Raw genomic sequence first — 21121 nt, 5'->3', positions numbered from 1 at the left:
AAAATTACATTATTTACCAAGAAAAGGTATTGAATTAATACTAGATTTTAAGAACTTTGAATAGCAGAGTATCTATTGATTAGGATGGGCTACAATGGTTGGGACTATTCATCAAAAATGGGCATCTCTTGAACCAAGCTAGAACAGCCATCCTACATCCTACATCTATTATTCCAGATGGTGATTCTAAGCCAAAATGGCATCATCTGCGTATGTTAATTTTTGGAGAATGCAAGTGTTGCAGAATTACCACAAATTTCTAAAAAATAAGTAACTCCCTAAACAGTTTATTTTCAATGGTCTCTGAATGCTGATTGCTTAGTACCAAGGAAAGGAGTTCTTTACATCCTACAACCCTTTGCTCCTAACATTACTTGTTTTATCAGACAGATGCCCGGCATATGGGTCTGACCGATTATATATACACATAGCCAAAAAAATTCCAGAAACTAAAGACATTTAGTCTTTGGCATGCGCCTATGGGGCATGAAAGCTTACTTACACAGGACCAGGACAGTTTTTGGGTGGATCCATCCTTCCCCCACTTGTGACGAATTCCAAGACTTCCTGGTTACTTTTGCTGGGATAGGGCATATATCCAAGCGAGAATATTTCCCACAACAACACTCCAAATGACCTGGACACAGAAAAGCAAGAAATAAAAACCACAGGTTTATATGTGGAAATCTGAGCAAAATTATCTAAACAGTAGGACCATTCTCACAAAGCACTTTCTGTTGCATTCTTTCTAACTATTCTCTGTTGGTGGTTTTGGATTTATTTCTTTTTATTGTGGCATCTATTTGACGAGCTTTATTATTTGGCAGAAGAAAAAGGCCTGCTTAAAAAACTTTTTGGCTTCCATCAGACCGGAAAAAGTAAAATAAAATGTGGGTAGTGATATTTGACACCTCCCCCCCTGAGCAGGCGTTTGCTTGCAAAAGGGAAAGAAAATTCTGAGCGAGCCTACCAGGTATCTGTTTTTGATGTAAATATTCCCTCCATGAAGGCTTCAGGTGGCATCCATTTGACAGGCAGCATCGCACACCCTCCTTTTCTGTAGTAGCTAGCTCTGCAGTCGAGGCAAGAATATTAACAAGAGTTAAGTAATGGCTCCTTCAGCAGCTGATTGAAGTGGGTGGCTCCGAGAGCTATGCTGATGGCAGCAGTGAGACTTTTTTTTCCCTCTTTCTGAAACAACAGGGCAAATTCTCCCTTTAAGAAGAAGAAGAAGAAGAAGAAGAAGAAGAAGAAGAAGAAGAAGAGGAAGAGGAAGAGGAAGAGGAAGAGGAAGAGGAGGAGGAGGAGGAGGAAGAAGAAAGGGGGGGAGAATATCTATCTTTTACTTTTCTAAACAAGGGAAATGGCATTTGTGATTATTTGTTAGGTATATTTACATCCTTAAATGTGCTTTAAGCAATCATTCCATTTTTCGATGGCAACAGTTTGAGTACGAGGAACCAAACAGTGACTATAATTGCAATGTGGGATCAGGTGAGGATTTCAGGGACGTACCTGCTTTCAAGAAAGCCGGGGGGGGGGGCATTTCTGTCATGTGTGGGTTCAAAGCTTTCTCCCACAGGGCAAATGGAGACTTTGGGAGTAGAGGTAGAGCTTAATCAGGAATAGTGTGTGGAGAAGGAGAGTTGGAATCTTTATAAAGCAGACCATAAAACACAAGTCTTAAAATTTGACCTAGAAATCAATAAAATTATTACTAAGTAAATTTCTAATGTAGAAGAAGAGGACATTTTAAGGCATTTACCAAAAGGAAGATGGCCTTAGATCTCAGCAGAGCCCCATAAATAAGGAATAAGAGATGGAAAAGCAAAATGCAGTCCTATGTTTTTCCTATTTTGTCCATCTTGATATGCCAACTCTATATGAATCCATTACTGGAGATCATCCACCAATAAATAAATAAATGTTTGTAGGTAACACATTCCGCATAAATAATATTGCATTAATTCATTATTAATGAAATGAACAGTCTGCGAAATAATATACTCAAGTCAATTAATCCTTTTCTGTTGTGCCCTTCTTTCTCACTAGTCACCCAAAATCACACAATGCAACATACACATGAAACACACAGACTGACCTCTTTTCTTCCAGTAAAAATGGCAAAAGTCTTTTTGGGAAAAAAAAAGAGAAAGTAAAGTGGTGACTGAATGAAAAGAATAAAGAATAGATTTAAAAAAAACCTGGAAAGAACCAAAGCAGGAGCATGGAATAATGCAACAGAAAAAGAAAAGGGGAGAAGAATCTAATTAGGGTTACAAAGAGTTGAAATTCCTCAGCCTTTCCAAGCAGGACATGAGCTTCCTGCTCATCTTCAAAGAGATCTTCTTCCTAGTAGAAGGCTCATAGCCACCTTTGGCAAACCTTGATTTCCCAAAAAATTCTTCTTTTCAATAGCTTTTACTATTCTCAGTAGGAGAATATAAGGTCTCCCATCAATTCACATTTGGGGGAAAAATTGTCTTCCTATCTGGTAAATATGTAAATACATAATTGGAGAGTAATGATATTAATCATATGTAGTTTTAATTCAGTTTAAATTCAGAGGAATAAAAGCAAAACTAGTTTTCCTCCTAGCTCCGTCCACTTCAACATATGGTGCCATTCAAGGCTGAGAAAAGCTGTACAGTAATACTTTAGTCTGGATCTGGGTTCTCCTACCCTTCCTTAATTATTTATTTATTTTCACAGGACAGCGGATCTGATTATGGCTCTTGCCATCTTGTACTTGTGTTTTGGTGGTCCTGTGACAAAACTGCCCTTATTTTGGGCTCATCTGACAAAGGAAAGGCAGAAATGAGGTTATCTCATTTGCAACTTGGGCTGATTTGAGCCATGGTGTTTTATGCAGATATTATAATCTGGAACTCTCCAACTGCTTTGGGACTATGGATTTTGCCATTGCTAGCCAGCACTGCCTAAAATAATACTAGGAATTATAGATTCACCTTGGTTGCTTGATATACAATAAGCCCAACATATAATAAACCTCATTGTCTTGCAATGAATAATCCAAACAATTCACTTCTTTTTCATTTTGCATCTTTATTACAAAGAATGCATTTTCAAAGGGAAGTTTTCAACTTGCAAAATGTCAAGAAAATCCCCTTATCTAATCCTGCTTATAAATAGTCCAAGCTTTTGGTTTGTTGCCAGAATCAATACTGTACAAAAATATGCAGTGAAGTAATTCTCCAGGATGACATTAGAGGGCACTGTGAGGACAGTAACAGTACATTATCAATAAAATCTACTGTATTATAGTAGATTATTAAAGTCTTCCTGTTTAGCAACTGCAGAATCATTAATCCTGGTGCCCTGGAGAAATTCCAGAGTCAGTAATTACATTCTCCTGACCCTTTATCCCTACTTTTATATGCGATAAACAGAGAGAGTAGTGGAAGAATGTGTATGGGTCTGGTCAACATTAAAGGGGATAAAGCTTCAGGAGAAGATCCTGCTGCTTGGTATGAGAAAAATAGAGAAAATAAGGTTGGAGAGGATTCTGTTTCAACGCAATACTGAAAGTGGCTGATAAAATAACAATAAAAGTAAGCTAAGGAAATTCCACAGAATGAACATAGAATTGTAGTGAAGACAGCATACATATCTTCCTGAGTACCTCAAAATATAAACATCTGAAAAAGACCAATGCATACAATGAAATAAATCCTGTGGAAGCTTACATTCATTCACTCACTCACTCCTCAAGGAGAAAGAGATAGATAGATAGAGAGAGAGAGAGAGAGAGAGAGAGAGAGAGAGAGAGAGAGAGAGAGAGAGAGAGAGAGAGAGAGAAGGAGGAGGAGGAGGAGGAGGAGGAGGAGGAGGAGGAGGAGGAGGAGGAGGGAGGGAGGGAGGAGGGAGGAAGGAGGGATGAATTATATAAAGGAATGTTATATATTCCCTTATAGAAATTATAATAAGAAATAATAAGTAATATTTCTCACCTATATATGTCCCTGGCCATCCCAAAATCTCCAATTTTAGCTATTCTTCCAGGACCTTTACAGGTAAGGAGGCAATTTCGAGCAGCAATGTCTCTAGAGAAAGAACAATTGGCTGTTTTAAAAAATAATTAATAAAATTAAATCTGAATGGTAACCTAGACAGACCAGCTGTTAACTTACTAGAAAGCTAAAGATAAAACTACTATTGTTAAAATAATTGAGCACACTCATTTTCCAAATAGGAAAGCCAAAATAGAAAATCCGTAAGTAGAAGACTTCAAACTTGTTTTGAAAAAGAATAATTTGTATATAAGCCATTTGTATATAAGGCAGAATATAAATCTGTTCAAGAAATTAAAAATATATATAATGCCTCGGTTCCTTCTTCTTTTTTTATGTTCAAAGCAGCAGACCTCTAGGGGGTGGTAATACACAACCATTGTTATCAGTGGCTTGTATACTAATTTGATGCAAGTCAGTCACACAACACACACACATAGAGAATGGTCCTTCGCATTATTAGCTTCTCCTACTGACCTGTGAATGAAGTGATTTTCTTCCAAATACTGACAACCACAAGCAATATCACGAGCTACATGGAGCAAATCCAGCATGATTAGCGAGGAGGGATGGGTCTAAAAAGAAGAATCAAAAAATTATTTCAGGAGTATACTACTGATTTAAACAATAAAAAATGGCTTACAAGAATTTTTTTTTAAATGTGCAGTCATAGAATCTGTTAGAATCAGTTGTTGCTAAGTGTATATATTTTTTTCAAAAAAGCACATTTTAGATCACATTATTGCAATTTTAAAGGCTTCTTCTTTCTTATTCCCTGCATTTCACAGGGATTATCCTCTTGTTTTCTGGGCATCCTATTTTTCTCTACTTTCTTTGTTACTAATAAACAATTTTAGGCAAAGTAAGCATGAATAAAGAGACAAATTTTCTAATCAGCAGAAGGTTGACTGAACAATCTTTGAAGTCACTTCCAACTAAATATATGGTATTACATCACCAACTTTTATTTCTAGTTCTCAAATTAGCTCCCCCTCCCCCCTTTGTTACTACAGAGCCTAAATTCTTGAAGAGGAAGCATGAAACTATAAAATAAAAAGAAGAGTTCTCAAATATTTTTTTTTCCATTTCAAGAACCCAGGAAATTATTTGACAGAACAAAGCATATATCCTGTTTTGAAAGGCAGATTTCCTCCAGATCAGATCCTGTACAGATATAAACCAACAGAGACCACCAAGGAAATTATTTCTGGCATGATATGCAGCATTTCTAGATTTTGATAGTCCAGGGACAGACAAGATTATAAACAAAAAATATTTTTTATTGGATAGCTGCAAATATATATATATAATATATATATAATATATATATATAATATATAATTAAACCAGTCCTGCCCTATTTTGTGATACCAAAACACCTCATCGCCTCAAATTCCTTTTAGAAATTTTATTTTTTTATATTTTTATATTTATTCATTTTATTTTTTCAACTGATTCCCTAAATCGTCATTCTTTTCAAAATAGAAACATGATGTCTCCATGTTCCTTCATAAAACATTTGCATTTGCAAATCCAGCCTTGAGTAAAATAATTACTAGGCATGTGTTATTCTTTTTAGGAAACCTGAAAAACCACATGCAGGAAAATATTGCAATAAAAAAATTTCTGCCAGTCTGAATTTGAGAATGAATGAGAATATGAAGGATCAAATAATGTAAGTATTTCAGCACTGTAGAAAATGGTCAGACAAGAACATCCACGTTCATTTTCACTGAATGCTCCAGATTGTTGATTCTCATCCTAGATGGCCAATACCTCTGGTCTCTGTCCCTGAGTGTGACGTGCTCCAGCTCATGTATTCATTTATTAAATTTTATACTGCCCATCTCTCTCTGCAAAGCTACTCCTATCTCCTTCCCTACTTCTGCTAAAAACAAAAATAGCTTAGTATACACACATATACTGTATGTATGTAGTTCTTTGGTTATTTGGGTTTTCTCCCACGTAAAATTGGAAGTGTCTTGGCGACGTTTCGATGAAGTCCCATTCGTCATCTAGAAGCACGAAGCCGAAAACACCAGCCTGAAGATGACGAATGGGACTTCATCAAAATGTCGCCAAGACACTTCCAATTTTACGCGGGAGAAAACCCGAATAACCAAAGACCTACATACAAACACCCATGAAAACCTCAAAAAACAAACAAATATATATCTGAGAACAGAATCCCTAGAGTTGCTAAAGGAGTAGGCTTTAAAAGCAATCCTCATCCCCAATTAAAAGTAAATTTGTAGAAAACCAAAAAGCAAGCATAGGAAAAAGTCAATCAGGTAGGGAGTTCTGATTCAACAAATAGTAAATGTCTCCTTAACATTACACTAGAGCAATGGTGGCGAACCTATGGCACGGGTGCCAGAGGCGGCACGCGGAGCCCTCTCTGTGGGCACGTGCCATCGCCCAGCACACGTGGTCTCTAAAAGTTCACCATCACTGGCCTAAGGCCAGCCAGCCTGGAGCCACCATTGGGGAGCCCACCATCCCACCCACCAGATACCCCCTGGATCTTTCCCAACCTTGCCTGGCTCCCTCAGGTGTCCCTCCCGATAAGCAACATCAAGGTGGCCACGCCCACCCCGGCTATGCCCACCCAATCTGCCATGACTACTGCAGCCACACCCATCCAGTGGCCACGCCTACCCAGTCTGCCAAGCCCACTGTAGCTGGAACCACACCCACCTGGCACCCGGTGATACATAAGTGGGTTTTGGGTTGCAGTTTGGGCACACAGTCTCTAAAAGGTTTGCCATCACTGCGCTAGAGATATTTATCTTCAATGTGCTTTTTAAGATGTTTGCTCTGTCTATTACAGTATATTACTGTTCTGGAAGGTCAGTTACTCTATGTTTGATACATCTTGGGACAAGTCCCTTATATTAGGAACAAATGTATCCCAATTTGTTATCTGTTCTAATCCTGCATTATCTTTTTTTTTTCCTTTTGAAGAGGAAATTCTTTGTTTTGAACATCTCTATATATTTTTTTCTCCTTTGCTGCTGAATGGTTTACCAGTGACTACTTAAAGCAGCAAAATATTTTTTCTGCATTTTCTTCTTTTTACTCTTTAAAAAGATAGGGTAACTTTATTAATTGCTTGTGAAATTGTTCTATCTCCAAAAGGTGATGCTTTGGATCTTCATCTTCTGTATAGTAACATCAGGATCTAGACATCTGAAAGGCTTTAATCCAGCTGTGTCATAAACACCATCAGTATTTTAAAAGAACTTCAGCTCTCCCTCAGTAGCATGTGGAGTGCCATCTGACCTGGCCTCCTCCCTATAATTTGGCACTATATTGTCAATCATTTTATATTTTCTATCACTGTGGTTTTCTTGGTTAAAAATATAGGAGTGGTTTACCATGGTTTTTCTCTGTGCAGTATGATTTGATGCTTTTCCATTGTCACTAAAGTGATCATCTAGGTCCTGCTATCCAATATAGGTGCCTGCTTGCTTTAACTGGGCAGATGGAATGACCTTAATACATTGGGCGACCTTGCTGAGAAATATACATTTGACATACCCTCCCGATCTTTTTTGCTCATCCCTCCCAGGAACACCCCCCCTCCTTTGCCATGATGAGGCAGCACAGCAGACCTTTGTGTGTGTGTGTGTGGGAATGATTGAAAATAGGCTATATATGTTTTATTTAACATTTTATGCAAAGCTTTTGTCACAGTTTGGTTTAAGGGAAAAGGAAAACCTCTTGTACTGCCTTTTATTTTATGTCTGTTGAAGCAGAAGCTCTTTCTCCACCAAGGGCAATTTAACAGAGTAATTTGTTTGAGATGTGAAGCGTTTGCACCCATTTTGTAGAGAGAGGCAGAGTGCAGGGATAGCCTTGCAATGCTGAGGAAATTCATTTTCCGGTTCTTGGCTGCTCTTACTTCACCCAGATGAAAGAATGAGGCAGCCAGCTAGAAAGACTGTGGCCGCCATTTGTAGGAATAGGCTGGGAAGAGTTAAAGTAACACCTTCCCTTGTTAGGTCAAACTTTGTAAAAGGTGACTGCAAAACAAATTGATTCCATTGTTCAGCATAATCACTGCTCTGAGCACCAAGCTGCACAACACAACGAAGGGAAATTAATGCTTTTCTTCGCCAAACTTCTCCCAATTGCTTTTCTAATGCTCAGAAAGCTTTTAACTGCTTAGGAGATAGTTTTATGTTCTGAGCTTCTGTTCATTTCAGTTCCAAGGATATGAACAGTCCTGTATTTCTACCTCTATTAGTATCATATTCTTGCAGGAATAAGATCTTTCCATTAAAAATGTTCTGAATTAAATTGAAATGGACTTGGAAGAGCTGAAAGAAAAATAGTAAGTCTAGCTAAAAAAAACCCCAAAACAAATAAAGCATGGTTTGAGTAAGCTTTTAGTTTATCATAAGGGTAGGCAGCATTCAGCTTCTTTTGTAGCCATGAGAGAGCTATTAAAAATCATACCACCAGCATTTAAAAGCAAAATCTTTGTTTAAAGAGAAATTATATGAAAATAAAGCATACTGTAGTGGGTAAGGCATCATGCTATAAACTGGGAGACTGTGAGTTCTAGTCCTGCCTTAGCATGAAATCAGTTGGGTGACACTGAGCCAGTCACTTTCTCTTAGCCCAAGAAAGGAAGCAATGGCAAACCACTTCTGAAAAACGTTGCTTGGAAAACTGCATGGACTTGTCCAGGTAGTCTTCAAAAATTGGACATGATTAAATGGAAGGAAAATTAGGCTCAAAAAGTTTATTTTATTTTTAAAAAGCTCTAAGTTTCCTAAAAATAAAATGATGCCAATGCCCATGCCAACATTCTAATTCTAGATTTACATATGAGCATCTTAAACAGCACTTTTTATTAACAATGCATAATTTGACTGTGGCTCAGAGGCTTCTAGAATTGGTATGGACACCTGTATACCAAGTTGTTTTTTTAAAAAAATGTGCTATGATCCTTTTGGTCTTCTTTTCATCTCTTGTCATATCCATTCATTAATTTGTGTTCAGTATTGACTTTACACCTTAAAGTATTTTCTGAAAAATCTCCACCTTTTTGAACAAAAACAAATCCATCACTTATTAGCCTTTTCCCAGAGATGTATCTAAAATCTGCTTTAGTATATCTCTGACGTTATGTACGAGCAACTTGGTTTTATTTTGGTTCATGTGGAAGTGGGTCTCTTTTAGACATTTGATTAGTGTCAAAAAGTTTCCCAGTGCCTAATAAATCTCAACCCTTCTACCTGGCACTATCATTACATGCATGCATTGAGATCCATGGAATTTGCATTTCTGAGAATGCTGTATAGACAATCCTGAGCTTCACTCTTCTACTCAGTAGTGTAATTTGCTTTGCAAAACTGACCAATCATATTTTCTAACATCACTGATACCAATGTGGACCACTATCACTACCTTCTGTGCATTATCCAGTAGCTTATCTAGATGATGCTTGATGTCAGCAACCTTCACACCAGGGAAGCAAGTCACCCTCTTACAACCTTCACACATCCACCTCTCTGGGTTTGTAATGATTATTAAACTAAGTTTAATTGTTATGATAATTTCAGTGTTCCTTCCCCTGCTCTCATCTCTCACTCAGCTCCCTTGAAAATCTCCTGTAAACACTTTCTGATCTTTATTTCTGGTTGCAGACTCTTGGCTATCTCTCCTCTTCCAAGGAGTTCTGTCTTCTGGGTGATATCACTGCACTGATGCCACATTCCTTAGTGGAAAATTGCTTTCAACAGTTGCAGAAAGATTGCCTGCTCTGGTCCATGCCATTAACAATATTCATAGATCTGTCTCTCTTCCCTGTGTATATAATGCCCTTATGCTTTCATTAAAACCTTTGTGCATGAGAATTCATTTCTTCTGGTTTTCTTGTTTATAGGCCAAGTTTGATGTGAAAGTGATCATTTAAAGAATATTTCATTCACAATGAAATTAGTATGTTTTCTTTGTTTTTTTCGTCTTGTAAACTAGCAAAATTAGAAATGCCCTGAAAAACTAGAAACTATGAAGCAAAAGAACTGAGAAAGTTTAACCTTGAGAAAAAATGACTGAGCTGGATGAAATAGTACAGAAGATCAAGAGATCTTCTTTACCATCAAAAGTGCAGGACACAAAATAATGGATCTAAGTTACAGGAAGTAGAATCCAGTTGAATGTTAGACACGGGAACTAATTACCTACAGAAGTTGTGCTTGCTCTTTTATCCCAAGTTTTCAAAGAGAGGCAATGCCACTGATTTAACCACACAGTGTACACTATAATAAAATGCCAATGGTACAAAAATATATATCCCACAGCATAATATATAAAGTAATATTGAATAAAATCAAAACATCATCACCACCATCAACCACCACCACTAACAGCAGCAAAAGACAGGCTTAGGATACAGGAGGATCTGGACAAACTTGAACACTGGGCGCTATCTAACAAAATGAAATTCAATGGTGAAAAAAGTAAGGTTCTACATTTAGGCAAGAAAAACCAAATGTACAGGTATAGTATAGGGGGTACCTTGCTCAATAGTGGTAACTGTGAGAGGGATCTCGGAGTCCTAGTGGACAATCATTTAAATATGAGCCAGCAGTGTGCTGCAGCTGACAAAAAAGCCAACACGGTGCTAGGCTGCATTAACAGAGGGATAGAATCAAGATCACGTGAAGCATTAATACCACTTTACAATGCCTTGGTAAGGCCACACTTGGAATACTGCAAGCAGTTTTGGTCACCACGATGTAAAAAAGATGTTGAGACTCTAGAAAGAGTACAGAGAAGAGCAACAAAGATGATTAGGGGACTGGAGGCTAAAACATATAAGGAACGGTTGCTGGAATTGGGTATGTCTAGTTTAACGAAGAGAAGGACGAGGGGGGACATGATAGCAGTGTTCCAATATCTCAGGGGCTGCCACAAAGAAGAGGGAGTCAAGCTATTTTCCAAAGCGCTTGAAGGCAGCACAAGAAGCAATGGGTGGAAGCAACCTAGAACTAAGGATAAACTTCCTGACAGTTAGAACAATTAACCAGTGGAACAACCTGCCTCCAGAAGCGGTGAATACACCAACACTGGAAGTTTTTAAGAAGAAACTGGACAGCCATTTGTCCGAAATGGTATAGGGTTGAGCAGGGGGTTGTACTAGATCAGTGGTGGCGAACCTATGGCACGGGTGCCAGAGGCGGCACACAGAGCCCTCTCTGTGGGCATGTGCGCCGTCGCCCCAGTCCTAGGCCTTCAGCTGGGTTTTATAAAACCTTTTGCTTTAGGCCTCCATCGCTATGTGTAAAAAAAAAAAGGTTCAATCAATCAGTCAATTTCACCTTCTTGCGGGAAAAAAAGATCTTGCAAAATTGGAATTGATTGATTGAACTTTTTAGTCCCACCCAGTCTGCCATTACCATCGCAGGCATGCCCACCCAATGGGCCATACCCAGCCAATTGGCCACATCCACCCAGCACCCGACGATGCATAAGTGGGTTTTGGGTTGCAGTTTGGGCACTCAGTCTCTAAAAGGTTTGCCATCACTGGACTAGATGACCTCCAAGGTCCCTTCCAACTTTATCATTATTATTATTATAAAAGCAGCAGCAAAACAATTAACCAATGGTATAATTCTTCAAAGATTTCTGGAAGAGTTGGGTTTTCATGGAAAACCAAAATTACATTTTTATAGAAGGTGCTGGTCAGTAGTGGGAAAGACACTAGAGTATATTAACTTAAAAATCTCATATTACCATGTTATTAACACAGACAACAAATCTTCCCATATTTTGGCATCTTATAGCACATTTTTCAGTGGAGATAAGGGAACAGCAACACAAATGCTAAGGTACCACTTCAACCATAATAATGGAATTATATTGTCTTGATTTTATTTCAGCAATGTTGTTTTGTTATGCATGAGAAATAATCCTATGTATCTTCAATGTTCAAGGTACCTAGAATTATTTCTTTGGAATCACTAGTGGTAGTCTACTTTAAGTAGTCTTTCATCCTACTTGACAAACATGGAAACAATGTTTAATTGATATAACTGATAAAATAACCTTCACTAACCTACTGCCCTCCATTATTTCTCAGAATTCCCTTTGTCAATGCTGAATTTGTCCCCCATGCTGGCTAAGAATTTTGGAACCTGTAGAATTCTTGTAGAGTTGCACAAGTGAAGAATAGTAATAGTGCCCTCTCTTTTAGTGCAGGCTAGTCTTTGAATCAGCAATACGCCAACAGTAGCAGAGTTAGAGTTGGTTCACTTTATGGACAAAACGTTGCTCCTAAATATATGCTAAATCAACTTTCCTCCAGAGTAATTGCTGGTGAATTGTTCACTTAATCAATCTATTGTTCAGTTCCCTAATCAGCAACATAAGACCTGCTCAATTTAATCTGTCAAAGTACTAAAAATTCTTGCAATGCACTGCAGCTTTTAAAAGCAAATATTGGAACATTAGCAAAAAGAACTAGGCTATATTTAAGTTAGGTAAAACTTTCAAGGTGAACTGGAAACTGAGACTACACTGAACTATAATTTTTTTCTTACCGGCTTTGGTCGTGTCTCCCTCAGGAAAGATTTCAAGTCTCCTCCAGCCATAAGCTCCAGCAAAATAAAGCGAGGCAGAGCTTGTAAGCTTACTCCAATGCAGCGTACAATATTCTGGTGATTGAACTTGCTGCAAGGAAGATTGAGGGGAAAAAAAACTTTTAATGCAAAAGACACAGATTGAGCTTGTGGGTTTTTTTTTTTTTAAGCTCTCTTTCTCTCCTGGATTCAGTGCCCATCACATTTGGCCACAGTGGACATTATAAAATTGCAGATCAATATTTGTGTTAAGCCAGATCAATGTAGTCTGGTGGTCAAAAGAAAACTGATGTTGGATTGGACTATAAAAGAATATTGCAAGCCAAATAATAATAATTTGGTCAGTGAATTTTTATATGGAAAATAATAATAAAATAAAATAACCATTTTCTCCCCCTCCAAAAAAGAAAGAAAGAAAGAAAGAAAGGAAGGAAGGAAGGAAGGAAGGAAGGAAGAAAGAAAGAAAAAAAGAAAGAAACGAATAGCTTAACAGTTTATCTATAATTTCCAGTTACTTTGTTCCTTCTTCTTTGGGGCAATAGTGAATAAAGTTAGTTTTATGATATTTTGGTGTTAATTACAAAATTATCACTATCATTGAAATTGAATATGCACTGTGCAAAAATGTTATTCTTTACTACACTGAGAATTTCAAGTATTCCTGGTAATTTTGATAGACTCTTTAACAAACCAGGAAAGCTGAGATTTTAAGCTAATCTCAGTGTTATTTCTTAGGAGATAATCTTAGCCCCATCTCTTATGAATGATAGTCCTGATAGAGGACTATCCTATAGGCAGATGCTAAAGTTTGAAGAAAATAAGGGAAATGCAATTGCTTTGGTCAATTTTACTGCATTATGTGTGATTCATCTGTATAAAAGCTGGAGAGTAAAAATGACCAGTGCTTTTAATACTGGTAAATGTGTGTTTAAGGTAGAAAAGCAGGCAATCAATTTGAATTAACATACCTTATTATAAGAGCTTCCATCAGGAAATCCAACTCATCTTGCTCTGAGCAAACCTCTGGTAATGTCTAGTCAAGAAAAAAGGAAAGTGAAATTTCTTTCATGTGGAAAGGTTTTTAGATGCCACCTTTCCAAAGAGAATTCTAAGCCATTTAAAAGATACCTAAATCTTTAGAAACACTCTATTAGAAATTATTTATAGAAACTCCCTATATAAATTCTATATAGAAACTTGACTATTTAGTAGAGTCTGGGTGGAATGATAAGAAATGCAGTTCAACACCATTTGCAATCTCCAAGTTGAGAAAGTATATTACCAGAAAGAAATCTGGATTTAATATATATGTCTCAGACAGTAATAACCACAAACATTTTCTTCCATCACTCTACTACTTTGAGAAAAATGTCAGCTTTCTGTTCACACATCAGTAACAACATAAGGTGGTGAACTGTGACAGGATAAGGATGTTGAATAGGAAAAGTCTGAGCCAGCTTCCCAAGTGATAGTTTTATAGGTGCTAGATTAAATGGTCATAATTCCCAACCACCATGGACACCAGCCACTCATATAGAAGTTATGAGAGTCACAATGACAATACATCTGGAGGACACTAGAGAGGAGAACACAATCAAAAGTATTTCTTGCTTGGGATCAGTTATATTTAAAAGAACCAGAATTGCAAAAACATGCTTGTGAATGAAAATTAATAACTTTTATGAACTTCAGCAATAATAATCTGAGTGGCAATTCTGGATTCTTTATACTACTGTGTCCATAATCAGGAATACATTCACCATTTTTCCCTCAGAGAAACTAAAAAATGAACTCAACCATAGTCCCTTCTTTGACGCGGTATGTCCCATGAGGCAGATTTGTCTCACCAAAACTTACCTTTACAGCCACTTGAAGAGGAGTGGGGTCAGTGGGGATTCCAATCACCTGACCTTCATACACTTCCCCAAAAGCTCCATGGCCTAGACCCCTGAGAAGATCAGAAAAGGGAAGATGATTTTGACATAACCCAAAGGCACAATTCTTACAATATATGTTCTTAAATATATACTAGAATGTTCAAATGGAAAAGTCTTGGTGTTTTATTAACTTCATTGAACTATTAGGTAAATAGTGAAATATTTCTTAATGCAGTCTTATTATTGGATGTAGAAGCTACAGGGGAGATATTTTTAAAAAGGAGCCAATTTCACTAGACCCACATAGTCATACCACTGCCAGTCTTTCTTCTGTCGTTTGTAGTACCAGCAGCTGTTATATAGAAGAACAACATTTTTTGATAATAGAGAACAAGATTCATGTAAACCTTATCAAGTATGAAATACCTAGGTTTGCTTTTTTCAGGTTTAAAATGGATGAGACTCAATCATGGTTTTCTATGCTAGAATGAATTTCATTCACATGCCTATAAGGGAGTTCAATTTTTAAATATTCTATGGAGAAAAAACATCATTGCAAGTTAAAAAAAAATCCTAGCACAGCAGGATGTCAACTAGGTTAGATTCTTTTTCCCTGAAATGTTATGTTACATCTTGTTATTCTTTCATGTTATGCATACCTTGAAAGATAAGAACCCATACTCTGGATCCTGAAATAAGCAGGAACCAAGACAGCACATATATTTTAAACATAGGAGAACTGCCTATTTCCCAGTTATCTGCAATAATTGCAGTTTTCATATTATATGTAAAAAAAAGCCCCATGGATAATATATTACTTTATGGTATCTTATTCTATAATTCTAAAATTTAGAAGTTAGAAAATCAGGGTAATAGAAGCTACATTACAAACACAAGGATATGAGTTGGCATGCCAACCCAGGCTGTTTAGAAGGCAGTCTTGGAACTACCTAAAAATATTGTGAAACTGTGAGTGCCAGTTTATTGACTCTCATGTAGTCAATAATTACATTCCGGTTCTAGTTCATTATTTTTACTGCCTCCAGTAAATTGAGTGGAAAAACGAGAACTAGAATGCCATAGTTTCCAAAAGGGGTAGGTGTACTAGTTTTTTTTTTTTTGCAACCTAAGAAAAACAAACCAGCAAGCAATGTTAGCAATGTCAACCACCCCACCCCCAAATCGTGTGACATCTAAAACCTGATTCTTTTTTTTATAATATGCTTCATAACAACATCTCTTGTCAGTAGTTCCATCCATTTCAACAATATAATAAATAAGTAGAATGCAGTTGATCTTATTAATGTTGGTTAAGGTGCAGTATTGCAGGCAAACTCTGCCCACAGCCAGAAGTTCAGTCTTGACAGAGTTCAAGATTGACTCAGCCATCCATCCTTCTGTGTTCAGCAAAATGAGGACCCAGATTGTTGGGGGAAATATGCAAATAATATGCAAATAATGCTGAGATAAACCACTCAGAGAGTGCTGTAAAGTGCTATGGGGTAGTATATAAGCCTAACTGCTATGGGTTGGTATATAAGCCTAACTGCTATGGGGTGATATATAAGCCTAACTGCTATGGGGTGATATATAAGCCTAAATGCTGTGGGGTGATATATAAGCCTAAATGTTTAACCTAATTTTGAACCTCACTATCTTCAAGAAGATCTTGAAAAGAAGATGGAATCAAATAGGAGTGACTGTATAGGATAATAGCAACACGACCAAAGAGATGTCTCAAAGTATTATCTTTTGTTCAGCCTTGAAGCTTAATATGGCATTCATATTAAGATCAAGGGGAAGATAGGAAAGAAGTTTGGCTCAGATGGAAACTGTATTATGTAGTCCTTTCATCCAGTGCCACTAATTCCCTACCAGATATTCAGAATGAAACTACAGTTGCTTGTATTAAAAATAGTGCTCAGTGGCACAGAAACATGAACCAAATCAAATACCCCCTGTGTCTCTCCTGACATATGTCATCCATCCAAATGACCACATTGATCTCTGTGTCGGCTGCTCTTGCAATTGCTAACTACTGTCTTCTGGTTGTAATATTAGCCTTTTAGGCTCTTAAAGTGGAAATAAATAATTTTATATTAGAGGTAAGATTCACTGTAGATTAACTCTGGGACTAAACATCATTGCTGTAGACACTGCCCAAGTTTCATAAAGAGGATTGGAGGGTTAATTATTTAGGAAAATTGAAAAACAGTGAACTAATAAATAAATCATACACCTTTCTATTATATATTTTCTCCTGTGTGCTCATTATACAGATTTTCAGTCACCGTTCATTCCAGGATGCAATTAATAAAGATGTAAAAAAAATATATTCTATGTGGCAGTAGCAACAAAATCCCAAGAGGTAGTTATAGGTTCAGAAGCATAATATGGTTGAGGGATTGTTGAGTTGAAACATCTGCAAACTTTTTTAGGCAGTCTTTTTTTTTTTAAATATGTGGAGCTGCTTGTAGAGTATTTAAAGGGAAAAGCGAGTTCTCTCCACTTGTGTAGGAATTGTAAGCTTGGCTGTTTGTATACAGATAGGAGAGAATAAAAATCACTCTTCAAAATGGCAGGAAATAGTAAGAAACTGAAAAAACCGAACATCACAGATAGCCCCCTTCCAAGAAAAGCGACTGTGAGAAAACACAACATTAAAAAAAAATCAAGCATTTTTTATTCCACATACTAATGTAAAGAGGGGAGAAGAAGGGGAGGGTTTTTCTGAGCCTTATAGTGTTGCCTTAAAAAGCTTATCTTGAAGAATTTTATAACTAGAACTTATAAAATCAATACCCAATAATGGAATGACAAGGCTATCAAGAGGCTTACTTCTTCAATTCTTTTCAATTTTTGATTAAGTTTTAAGTTTAAACAGTGATACTTTTATTCCTAGAATATTGCATACTTTCAGAATGCAATTTCTCACAAGGTGAAAAACACCATAGTTGATTTTTCCTAGGAAAAATCATGCTGGCTGTAAGAGCAAAATAAGGAGGATAATTGTTAAGGTCAGTGGTCTTGAGGGGTGGGAAGCTAAACACAGTTCAAATGGAAGAGGCAGAAACTTTATAATTCTGTACATCTTGTGGCATTTACTAACTATTTAATATAGGATATCAATGGCAGAAAGTAGGATAACACCTGTCTTCATTAGCAAGTTACCCTGAAAATCAAAAGAAACAATTTGACCTATGATTCTGCCCTATGATTCCATATACGTTTATATGCATATCAATATGTTGTGTGTGTATATGTGTTTCATAGGCATTTCCTTCCAGATTTTTAAAAACTTTAATAGCATCTTCCGAGGAGTCCAAATGGAGCAGTATTAAAGGATGGTTATTTTTGTAAGAATGCCTTTCCCTTTGCTATATTTTCTCAATATAAATCCCTTCAGGCTTCTCATCTGCTTAAGATACTTGCTTTGAAATAAATCCAGGTTAGTGGCAGAGAAGTTGTCTTGACACTAGCAGCTTCAGTGGAAAGGGACTTGGATATGTTTTTTGAGAAAAAAAAATCTGTCTATGTCCCTAGTTACCAGAATATTCAATATTGAACTAAACAGTCAAGTGATCTGACTGGGTAGATGGATTGCACATTTAAATGATAAATATCTGGATTGTGCCCTTAGAACAAATACTAGGAATTTCAGGTGAAAAATTAAATGGTAAACAAGAGGGAAAAATAGTAAACCCTATCTGGAAAAGATAGCAGCTGTAGTCAAAATCATTCTCCACAGGATATCTTTAGAGAGGAAGCATTGTGTGATTTGTCTTTGTAATACATGGTGACATGGCTATAAGTTATCTATATATTATTTGCTGTGGAACACAATTGGCAGAGTCCTATTGGATGTATGTCTTGCTTGTGAAATTCACAGACCTCTAATAAGCTTTGTGGCTGGACTCTGCCAGTAGGGTTCTTCTTATACAGCAGGTGTGTCAAACTGCTGGCCTGTGGGCTGGACGCGTCATGATGAAACTGCGCCCACCCCATTGCCGGCAATGGGGAAAAAGCTGCGATTCATTGCGCAACGTCACGTGACATCATGAATTTGACATGTCTGTTATACAGTATCTGTATATTGCACTATGTAAGCTTCTCCATCCAGAATAATATAAGCCATATGGTAAAGGTTTTTCTTTGTCCTTCATCCCTCTCTTGTATAGATACAATACATTATGAGCATTGCTTGAATTATATTATACTTTCTAGACATTTGATTAAGGTTTTGAGTTTGTTTGTTGATGTTTTGCTTTCTTAGTGAATTAGGGCCACACAGCATGCCAGCAATTAGGCATCATTATCCCGCAAGTTTACAAATCAAAATGACCTTGCAGCAACCACTAATATATTAAACTGAAACCATGTTTCTGAATCTCACTGCCTTTAAAATGAGTGGACTTCAACTCCTAGAAAAGATGGCCTTTTCAATCAATCACAGGAAAGAGATTTAACAGTCAAACTTAAGAACTGCTAGATCTGACTAGAAATTCAGATTTCAATTATTCTCCACTTCATTTGAGAAGTACAATTTTGGAAGCCTGAGGATTATTGTGTGACTTCTGAGACCAAGCAAAAGGTGCAATGTGAATTGGTGTGCCCACACTTCTAGCAGACTAGATGTGAGCATAAAGAAGCCAGGCAGATTGCTTTACCTTATCAAAGAAATATTTTTCCGGGGCACCTCTTTGAGGTCACTAATGGAAGTCGTTTTTCCTGCAAAGCAGTAATTGGGGTTATAGTCTGTCATAATTGTGGAAGTGCGCAGCTTGCTCAGCTTGTACTCAGGGCTCTGTAACTCCATCTGCACAGCTTGCAGCTCTTGGTGTTTCCGCCGATACACTAGAAAAGTAAGAGAATCAGGAATGGGATTGAGAAATGCCATAAGGTTAAAAGCACACAAAGATACATGGGGATTGTGTTGTTCAGATTGAATGCAAGAGTGACAGGAAAGAGTGAGACTTATAGAATAAGGCAATGTACTCATCAATAACTATTTGTGAGATACTGTGAATAAAGTAAAAGGTTTTAAATGGAGCACTGTCCAGTGAAATAATGGGTTTGGCATTAGTACAGACTTGTAACCATTTATACAGAGCTGACCAATCTAGAATTTGTACATGATTTCTGCAATTGTGAAGATTTGCGATCTTCAATAACTTACTATCAACATTCACCAGTGAGCCACCAACTTATCATGATTATAATGGAAATAAAAACTGCCTCTATCGCCAGCCCCTCAATGTACCTAATCAAATGGGAGAAAGATGTCCAAGGTGCTTCAGAATTTCTTACCAACCGGAACCCCTTGAAGCTTCAGATACTGAATGCTATCTTTTAGTGCAGTGGTTCTCAACCTGTGGGTCGGGACCCCATTTGGGGTCGAACAACCATTTCACGGGGGTCGCCAAACAAGGCTGTCCGCCATTTTTTCCCCCTTTTCTTTGGCCACGCCTCTGGCACCCGGTGATGTATAAGTGATTGGGGGTCACCACAAAATGGGGAACTGTATTATGGGGTCGCGGCATTAGAAAGGTTGAGAACCACTGTTTTAGTGACAGTCCTTCCAGAAACAGAAAAGTTGGAAGGCTTCTTTGTCTCCAGCTCAGAATGACAAGATGCTAGAGGAAACAGTACTGCAATTTCTTGAAAACACTACTGGGAAAGGCTGACAACTTGCTAAAAGTATTGTTTTAGGGGAATGTTTGTCTCAAACTTGGATCCAACAGTTATCTGCACGGACACCCAACACAGTTGTGCTCTGGTTAAGATGTTGCAAGGACAACACATATGGGAAAATTTATGCCATTGAATCTTACCCCCTGCTTGATGCAGAAATTCAAATTAAAGCATCTCTGACCAGATAGCCATCCAATTTCTTTTGAATGCTTCCTATGTAGAGGAATTCATAATCTTAGTAATAGCTCTTACAATCAAACTGCTCTTACTATGTAAGGAGTATTTTTGACTTTTAACTGGTATATAACTTCCTATAGTATTTTTTGTTCTATACTCTGACAGATTTGATACAGATCTGATAGAGATCTCTGTCTGGAAATAAATAAATATGATAAATAGATCTTTGTATCATACTGTCAGGTATTTGAGGAGTACATTCATATTTGTCCATAGCCTTCTTTTATCAAGGCTAAATATTTCATGTTACTTCAGCCTCCCTTTATAATTCTCCTTATTACCTTTGCTGCCCTTTATAGACCCCTCCCTCCCTGTGAGGGAGTCAGGTTGGGGCTGCTGTTTGTTCTTTTGAAAATAAGCTGCATTCATGCAGAAACTCTTCCCTCTTGCATTGACACCTTCACTCATAACCTAACCCATTACTCCCAAGCATCCAAGCTGGTTTTGCAGCTGCCTGTGATAAATGAGCAACACTCTTTGATTTTTTTCAAGAATATGCTGATGTCCAGAGGCAGCCTCACTGAACCCAGGCTTTTAGCATACAAAAGCAAATGCTAAGACAGAGTGGAGAGAGGGATGGGTGCAGGAGGAAAAATGATGAGCAAAGTAAATGGTTATCTCCAGGGGTGGGAAATGGAGGCAATGCCTGGAGATTGGCAGCTGTCACAAGCAGGCAAGAGAACTTATTTAT

General features: G+C 37.4%; 1 protein-coding gene across 1 annotated transcript in view; it reads right to left on the bottom strand.

The window, feature by feature from the left end:
• ALK (ALK receptor tyrosine kinase) overlaps positions 1 to 21121 on the bottom strand; it is a 126438-nt gene that overhangs the window by 7731 nt on the left and 97586 nt on the right. The window contains exons 14-21 of the mRNA XM_039337025.1: positions 19170 to 19356; positions 14483 to 14573; positions 13594 to 13658; positions 12587 to 12716; positions 4509 to 4606; positions 3972 to 4064; positions 971 to 1072; positions 503 to 637 (exon numbers count right to left, since the gene is read on the bottom strand). Of these exons, the coding sequence (XP_039192959.1) occupies positions 503 to 637; positions 971 to 1072; positions 3972 to 4064; positions 4509 to 4606; positions 12587 to 12716; positions 13594 to 13658; positions 14483 to 14573; positions 19170 to 19356 (901 nt within the window). The remainder of the gene's footprint in view (positions 1 to 502; positions 638 to 970; positions 1073 to 3971; positions 4065 to 4508; positions 4607 to 12586; positions 12717 to 13593; positions 13659 to 14482; positions 14574 to 19169; positions 19357 to 21121) is intronic.

Source organism: Crotalus tigris, unplaced genomic scaffold (genome assembly GCF_016545835.1).
Source record: "Crotalus tigris isolate CLP2741 ecotype Arizona unplaced genomic scaffold, ASM1654583v1 scf7180000017668.6805642782:7212621, whole genome shotgun sequence".
NCBI classification, from domain to species: Eukaryota; Metazoa; Chordata; class Lepidosauria; order Squamata; family Viperidae; genus Crotalus; species Crotalus tigris.
The sequence above is the reverse complement of the archived record's forward strand: the minus strand, read 5'-3'. Positions and strand labels throughout refer to the sequence as shown.